The sequence below is a fragment of the Nesoenas mayeri genome (assembly GCF_963082525.1).
Source record: "Nesoenas mayeri genome assembly, chromosome: 3".
In the NCBI taxonomy this organism is placed as follows: domain Eukaryota; kingdom Metazoa; phylum Chordata; class Aves; order Columbiformes; family Columbidae; genus Nesoenas; species Nesoenas mayeri.
In genome coordinates, this window is record NC_137544.1 from 112,144,004 (window position 1) to 112,152,832 (window position 8,829).

The 8,829-nt window shown below is 47.7% G+C and overlaps 1 protein-coding gene across 1 annotated transcript; it reads right to left on the bottom strand.

The window, feature by feature from the left end:
• Positions 1–4,980: 4,980 nt before the first annotated feature.
• Positions 4,981–7,513, bottom strand: SERTAD2 (SERTA domain containing 2). Its single transcript, XM_080342896.1, has one exon. The coding sequence runs from the start codon at positions 7,486–7,488 to the stop codon at positions 6,472–6,474; it is 1,017 nt and encodes a 338-aa protein (XP_080199022.1). The 5' UTR covers positions 7,489–7,513; the 3' UTR covers positions 4,981–6,471.
• Positions 7,514–8,829: the final 1,316 nt, after the last annotated feature.

Below are 8,829 nucleotides of genomic sequence, written 5' to 3' on the forward strand. Positions count from 1 at the left end.
GTGTTTTTGTCCACATGGCACATGCTTGAGCAAGGTTTATGAAAGCCAGTGACTCTGCCTGGCTGCGACACTCCAGCCTTAGTGGCTGTCATCAGCTGTGGAGTTGCCGCACTGGCTCGACGTGACACGGAGCAGCAGCAGAGCCGAATGCGGAGCTGGGCCAGCTCCAGGCCATCGCTCTCAGCAAGGAGCTGCTGCTCTGTGCTGAGGTGGCTCCTCTGCCTGGAGACCCCACTCTGGGACACATCAGCCGATGCATCTGGGAGAGGGAGGGACTGTCCCTCAGTCCTGAGGGCACCCCACAATTCTGTCACCCCAAGAAACAAGGTAGGTAAGTGTCGTTCTCCTCTGTGGCGTCAGTATGAGATACCTCAGGCCTGAACCTCGTCCACTGCAGCCCCCAAACCTGCTTTCTCGTGCCCCCGCATAGGCGAGCTCAGAGCAGGGGCTGGTTGTGGAGAGGTGCCTGGCAGCTGGGGAGCCCTCTGGCCCAGAGCAGGTACGAGAGGGAGGTGCAGCTCACCAGCTCCGTGCACAGGTACCCCATTTAAAAAGCCCAGAGCAAGGGCTTGGCCTTGGTGAACTGGGAAACCAGAAGGTTGGAGCAGGTGGGAAGTCACTCACACAAGAAAGGGGTAAGCGGGGCTCCGCCTGGAGCCATGGCCTTTTGGGCTGGAGGTATCTCTTACTAACGAGTCCCAAGTGAGAAAACAAGATCTTAAAAGGTAGGTGGCAGCAAAACTGGAGCACCTTTAGGAACCCAACAGTGGCATCTCCACATGTCCTGCGTCAGGCTGATGCAGGGACAATTGGAAATGTCTGTAGGGGAGATGTCAGTCAGTTGGTGCAGGGTGAGCACCGTAGCAGCCTCGGAAGGCAGGGAGCTGCTGGGGAAAGCGTTTGCACCACAGTCCCGGTTGTGTTTCACCCCTTTGAGCTTGCTGAGCAGACAGAAATTCAATCCCTGGGCTGGCTTTAATTCTTGCACTTCTCCTTTCTTTGCGTTTCTTGTGCCTCGTGTCCCCGCAGCCATTTGTCCCGAGCGGCAGCTGGTGCGCAGGGCTCTGTGCCGCGCCGGTAACATGAGCCAGTTCGCTGCAGCCGAGATGCTATGTGCGGTATGTCGGGACAGGGAAAACTTGCCGCTTTTCTGTCTGGTTTTTGGTTCGCTGTAAATGCAAAATGGAGCAGTCGTGTTTCTATGGGTGTGGGAGGCCGGGTGAAGCGTGCGCTGGGGGGGGCGGGAGGGGGGTGACTCATGCACTGTGCACCACAGCCGGGGCCAGCCCAAACCGGGGCCAGCCCCAGCGGCTCTCCCCGGCTGCACTCACTCGCTGCTTTATCGACACAAAAGGCTTGAGCCAAAGGCAGGGGTGAGATCTCCCTCCTGGCTGGCCCTGGAAGCAAACACCAGTCACCTGAGGTGGGGGGACAGCACTGGTCAGTGAAGCAGAGATTTGAGGTATCAGGTGTTTCCTGCTGCCCCGAAGGACAGCGCGTTGTATCTATTAAAAGCAGAGGGATCGCACTCCCGGCTGGCCCAGCGGCACCCGCTGAGCTGCAAACACAGCCCAGCGCAGCATCCTCAGCATCCTTGCAGCCCAACAACAGCCACTGAAGGATGCGGCCACCGAGGGCGCACGTCGGTGTCGGGGCCAAGAGCCCCACACCAAGAACAGGCCTCACACAAGGTGACTTTTGTTCTGTCCCCAACTTGTCCCCTGTCCCCTGCAGGTGAGACCCTCACAGGCTGCTGACTTGTGGGGTCCATCTCTCCCTTACCGTCCTGTTTTGTGGAGGGAAAGAACAAAGCCAGGTTTTATTTTTAATTGTTTATTGTATAATATAAAACTACAAAAGTAAGACTGCTCATTTCCATGTACATTTGTCCAATTGGTTTTTGATTACAGCCCATACCTACAAGTGAATACAGTAATCTGGTTTCAGATGTATATGTCTGTAATATTGCATAGAAAAGGCACAGCTCTAAGGTCTGTGGAAGGGGAGGGGAAATACAGCCTTTTTTCTTATTTTTTCCTTATTTTTTCCTTTTTTTTTCTTGTTTTTTTCTCTTTTTATTACAATAACAAGCCCTGTTCAAACAACCATGCACTGAACATGTCACACTATTTACACCTTTTCCAGAATTTGGCCTTTACAGGCGCTAGTATGGATTACGCTCAGAACTAGATAGGAGTTGAGGTTGGGATTTTTATCTGCAATGTGTGTTTTCAAAGAGGTTCCAGAACTTACATGAGGCTAATTTTCAGGAAAAAAAGAAAAAGTGCTTATAAAAATAAGTAATTTATTCAAAAATGTTCAGTCTCATTAATTAATAGAAGCACTGAAAGCGACTTGCACAGAAGCAGGATACTGAAACCTGATGGAGGGAAGAAAAATCAAAACAAACCCTAAACCAAAACCAGAAGAAACCCTGTAACAAAGTTCACAATACGTCAGACTGAATTAAACCGTTTGTCAGACAGGGCCCATTACGATTTACTCAATTTAACGGTGCTAAGAGTGTAAACTTTGGATTCAAAACATATTGGTTTTAAACAACCCGGGTTATCACCACACAGCGTTGAGGAAAAACCAAATTACCTTTCACAAGGTCCAAATGTATTCTTCCAGTGATTGCTTCAGAGGGCGGCTTTACTGCCTTGCTGCTCTGGAGGGCTCAAGGAAGGTGCCAGATGGATGCATCAGAACATGACGCTCCTCAAGACGTTCTCTTGAAGTTCCCCTTCTTTTGGACAGGGTTGTGGGGTCCCGTTGGGCTCTGGAAGGGACCTGTGGTGGCCAAGGACCAGGTGGAGGGACACACAGAGCAGTGCAGGGAGTTGGAACCCCCTGCAAAGCGTGTTCCTGCCTTCTTGCCTGGCCTTACCTTCTGGTGATGAGGTGGTGTCAGCTCTGTCGTCACAACTTCAGGGGCTGGAGGTGACATCCTGCAACCTTATTCAGCCCTCCAGCCCCAGGCTGGGCTTCCCGTGTGTGTTTAAAAATATTAAAAAAAATTAAAAAAATCACCTTTTTCAAACATTTAGCAGGCCAGCAGGCTGGAGGCCGTTGCGTTTGCTCCTGGCTCTGGTCGCAGATTCCAGCAGAGCGCCAGGGGAGGCCCTGTCTCGAGAAGCTGACAGGGTTAGGAGCCGGACTAGGACTGGTTTTGAACATAAAACTGCCTCTTATCCATACCTTTTTTTGCATATTTCAAACAGCCAGACCCATATTAGAAAAAAAGGGAGGGAGAGGAGGGGAGGTCATGTGAACCATGCATATCCTGACTGGAACTCAATTCATTTTTCTCTGAATCTGGCTCCCATACCCTTTTTCATACAGATTTACATTCCTACAAGAGAATACATTCCTACCATACATTCTGTACATGTTACAATCCAGATGTTGTTAGCTTCACAATAAAATAAATATATTTACAGAAGGAAAAAAAAAAAAAAGAATAAATAATTTATGAAAAACAAAACAAAACAAAAAAAATCACTTCAAATCCAAAGCTCTTATTCTGCTCCCATCTTGTCACTTCATTGCACATTTAATGTCAATCTCCACCCCTGGCGCAGGTCTCGGAGAAATGCCACGTGTGGCTGCTGTTGGGACCACGGCAAAGGCCACGCTGGTGACAGCGAGTGACGGTGAGGGGACAAAGCCACAGCGGGGCCCTTCTGCCGCAGTTCCGGACCAGCACCACTTGCTGTTGGGAACGTTTGTGTCCCATGGGATTCCCGTATGGCCGCTGCCCCGGGACACGCACCGAGGATACACAGACAGAGTCTTCCCAGGGGTAAATGGGATTTAGAGCTCATCTCCTGTTCTGCAGATACAAAAACTTCAACTAATCCCACTTAACAGCGTAGCTCTCCAAAAATGGCATTGATGTGAACTTTTCCTTAGCATACAGTATTTGTTTAAATGCATTCATTCCCTCCCCCGCCTCCCCCAAAAAAAGAAGGGCAGCTCCAGCATACTGCAATTGAGTTTTTAACCATGGTAAGGCAAGCGTTTACCAAGTTACCATGTGAAACTGCTGATGTTACCATGTGCGGACAGACACACAAACATCTTCCTGGTTACAAGAGCACAGGGCTGCTGGTTTCCCTACGAGGACTGAGCAACGTCCCGTCGCTGCCGGAGTGATGGAGCAGCCCCCTCCTCCCCACTCCCTGCTTCTGATGGTCCCTGAAAGCTACACTTGGTCAATGGTTTTCTGTTTGAAGCAATGATTTTTTTTTTAATTTATTATTATTATTATTATTTTAAATCTGTTTAAGGAAACAACTGCAAATCCATCAGCATCCTGCTGCTTCACCGAGTTCAGCTTGGAAAAGAAAAAATAAGCAAACAAACCCAGTCCCTCGACCTGTTCCCCCCTCCCTCCCCCAGCCCCACGTCTCACCCTGGCAGATGAATTAGGAGCCAGAAGCGCATTTCGTAATTATACGTGATGCATTTCATTTCGATGAGGAGTTCCTTCATTGCAAAAGACGTATTTGCTTTTATACTGTGTCTGTGTGCATATCTATGTTACATCTCTCTATCTACATACTAATAAATATATATATATATGGCCTGTTTTAAAGTGCCAATTTATAAAAAAGCTGCCTCCTGAAAAAAAGGCAGACAAGACCCAATTTCATCCATGACAAGAAGGGAGCAGAACTGACTGAATATTGCCAAATGACGTAAAACATAATTTAAAATTTCTTAAATAAATATAAAAGTTATTCCTAAAGAAGCCATAGGCATGTCAACAATATAGGTTGTAACCGGCGCTCAACAGCTAAAGTACCATTGAAAAGAAACTAAAATGCCATAGCAACTTCAGCAATAGGCATGATACATTGCAAATATTTTTTTTTTTCTTTTTTAAATTAAATGTACACCACAATGAACTTAAAAAATGCTATTGGTGCAGTAATGAGAAGACTTCTCAGGTGTTACGGGGAATGGGACCATGCATAGAAAGCTGTGTCTGTATATTCGTTGTAGAACAGGTCTATAAAGTGTAAAGCAGGTAACACAGTTGATACAAGAAACCAACCCTATACGAGATGCCAAGTGATGTAACACGACTAGCTCCAGTTTCCACAGCAATGGATTTTAAAGCGAGTCCATCCAGTGCAGGTCAGAGATGAGCTTCACTGCAGTAATACTGAAGTTGCCATTTTTTCAGCACTTAGCACAGCGAGGTGGGGGAGACGGGAGGAGAAATGCTCCAAGAAAGGCGCGTGGACGCTGTCACGGCTCCTGCCCACCTGCACACGCGCCCGTCGGGAGGGAAGGTTGACACGAGAGGTTGGTTCTGGGTGAGCGATGGGCACGTCCCCCCTCAGAACCCTTCCCAGGAGCTGGGGGTGAAGCGCTGATCCACACCGCTCCACGTGGCGCGGGATGGACGGGCCCGGGACCCCTGCCCGGCGCTGGGACGCTGCAGCCGCGGTGGCACTTGGGACCTCTTGGGGTGAAGTTCCACAACTGTTTCCTGCCAACTGCTTCACGTAGGTGTTGGAAAAGGACATGGCTCTAAGTTTCGGGAATCACAGTAGTGTGCAGTGGGTACAGCAGGGAGCAAACACTTGTGAAACTCCTACAGAAGCAGCTCCCAGTCCTTTCTTAAAGCACTTTTTTGTTTGTTTGTTTGTTTGTTTGCACTCAGGGAAACCGACTGCAGGCTTATTTGATCCAATTTTCTCTTTGCACCATACACATATAAAACATTACAACTCTGTATAAAAGTACAAGTGGTTCTTGTACATCTGAATTATGCAGGAACTATGTGAGCAAATCCTATCAAAATAGCTATTTTTTGTGTGTATAAACAGCATTTGTTTTTTAGAAAAAACAATATCATAAACTGCAGAATCTGTACAAAAATATAAAATAAATTTGGGCAGCAGTTTCTAAACAGCCATGTAAATGCAACACTTAAAGAGGAGCAGGTTAATGCCTCCAAAAGGCTGAATTGCTAAGTCAACCTATACAGGGCTAAAATGGTATTGAGATTATCTAAATAATAAAATTTTTTACCTCTTGCAATAAAACTTATAGAAAAAATAGACAAATATGCACATGCAATTTACAGCTTTCCCCAACATAATCCTTGTGCTTAGCTTTTACTTTTTTTTTTTTCTTTTTTTTTGTAATAACATAACATTGTCTACAATACATATTCTTTTCCTATACCAGGATATTCAGTCTTCCTTGAGGAACCACTTTAAAAAAAATACATTAGAAGTGGTCATACATGGATGAAGGCACTCCAACTCTGCTCGAAGCAAAAACTAGTGTGATCCTTTTCTTTTCAAAAAAGGCAAGCAAGGACGCATGCACAGTGCTGTGAATTGGGGGTGGGAGGGACTACGGAAATACTACCAAGTGTATACTACCAAGTACTGGTATTTGAAATTAAAAAAGAAAAAAAAAAAAAAAAGGTTGCTATATTTCTATATTTTAAGACCCAACAAGCACCTCCATGATGTGATCCAGTTCTGTGAGGTCCATTTTGAAAGGCTGATTTGGAGTTACTGGTTGACTGCTGTATGGAGCGAGAGTTTTTAGGAGCTCATCTGCTGAGACAGGAGCCATTTTTGAGGCAGCCCCCGTGGCAGATGTGCAGGGGTCAAAATCATACATGGACGTATCAATGTCAGCAAATAGGATATCATCCAGGGTCAAGTCTGTGAGGAAACCTGTGGAAGTTGTTATCTCAAAGTTGCCGGGTAGCGAGTCCATGAGTTTCGAGTCGGCCGTTCTGCTATCGGGGAAGCCCTCGGGCTTCTGAACACCGGACTCGCTGGGGTGGTCTTTAGAGTCATCGGCTGCTGTTTCAGCTGCTACTGCCTCTGCGGAGGTAGGTGCTGGACAAAGCTCCTCGATTTCATCCAAGGCTGAGGAGAAGCTGTCCTTTACTGGTTGGAGAGCAGGAGGTGGTGGTTTCGTCGGACCATCATGCTGGACAGCCGGGGAAGTGCAAAAAGTGTCGTCCTCCAGCAAAGAGGCCGGGGTGAGGCAGGACTCCAGGGGCGTAGTGCTTATGAAGTCGGCGGGGAGAAGGGGCTGGGAGGCGAGATGGCTGAACGCCGGTTGGGCCTCGCGGAAGTTGTCGCTGAGAGGGTCGGCGGGCTGCGAAGCAGTGACGAACACGGGCCTCAAGCTGCCTTCTTGTTTGAGTTCTTCCTGGATTCGCCTCAGCATGTTGTTGATTAAAACTGTCTTTTGCAAGCTCGGCTCGGTTAATGGCCTGTGGTTATAGAGTTTCATAAGGGAAATGTTGAAGATAGTCTGACGCTGTAAGGTGTAAGACACCTTAGAGGGACCATCAGTGGGAGACACCACTTTGCCTTCCAACCCATCTTCATGCTCGTCAAACTTCCGCTTTCCTCCTTTCCCCAACATATATCTGAAAGGAAAGAGAAGAGGCTGATGAAGCCAGCAAAGCCTAGAACCTGTTCGTCCTGCCTCAATCATCACCCCCCGTCCACCATCTCCCTTGCACAGGCGTTGTGGACAGATTGGCCACTCTGTCCCCTCCTTGCTCACCCCGAACAGTCACGAGTGGAAATCTGTCCACATAAGTAACTCACTCCAGGCCCACGGCAGCAGGATGACGAGGCAGAAGCCGCCTTAATGCAGTGCTCTGGTCCATTGTGCTTAAGCACAGCTACACTGGTAAATTCCAAGCAGGAATTCATGTAAAACTCAAGCCCTTGCACCCTTGGCGGTAAATTTCACTGTTGCATATGTTAAGCGTATGGTTCCCAAATATCTGTGCATTAGGTGGACAAGCTACAGATACTATTTAAACGTTCCTTTAAATTTCCTGACTGACACAGTACTATGTCTGGCAATACAGATGTAATACACGAAAGTTCTTGCAACTAATCACCCTTTTTATTTGAAAGTGTGTTCACAGGGGGAAGGGCAGCGAGGCTCAAGCAACTGTATATGGAAAGAAAGCTCATGAAGTCAGGAGATACACCAGCATATATGCATATCTGACCTCGTGGGTTTATTTAACTGATCACATAAAGACTAAACTACTAGAGCAGGAAATTCAATTATTACACTCAGAATTAGATAAATTACAGATGAAGAAGATCCATCAGGTCTTTTAGTCTAATCTCCAAGACCATTCTCTGCACTGCACTCTGCCGCTGCAGCCAGGGCCCTTGATCCTGACAGTGCTTGGCTCCCCATCTGAGGATGGGGACATCTGCCTAGGAAAGCTCCAAAGGAGTTTGCTGTCTCCTGAAGCACTCAGCACATCCCGCTCCAGGAACCAGGCCCCAGCAACATCCCCAGCCCCACACCCATAATCCACATGGGAGCAGGGCCTGACCCTTGCACTAGGGGAGGATGTGCTGCATCCCCCCCGCGCCGCATCCCCACCTGCACACACCCCCTTGTGCTGCAGCTCCCCTTGCTCTTCTGCATATGGGAAGCATTTTCACAAGGCAGTGTTTGAAATCTTCAACTTCTGCCTGGCTAAGGCAATGCCAGCAGCCTTTGCCTTCTCTGGTAACAGTTTCAGGAGCCTGCCACCCACAGCAGAAAAGCTTTTGCACCAGAGCAAGGATGCATCACTCCAGATGCACCGTTTGTAATTCGCTTGTCCCCCATCACAAGTGTGGTCCTCACTCAGGACTACATCTATGTCAGGTTTCATTTGAGAACAAAAGAATGCGGTAGGGCTTTCTAAAGAACAAAAGTCGGCATAAATGCATGTGATTTTCTCCTGGTCAGATGGCAGATTTTGAAGATGGAAACAAAGGGAATTTTATCAAACTTGCCCTGCGTCATAAATCATTT

What these genes read in the sequence shown, in the direction of transcription:
- SERTAD2 (XM_080342896.1), bottom strand. Translation starts at nt 7,488, where the DNA reads ATGATTGAGGCAGGACGAACAGGTTCTAGGCTTTGCTGGCTTCATCAG.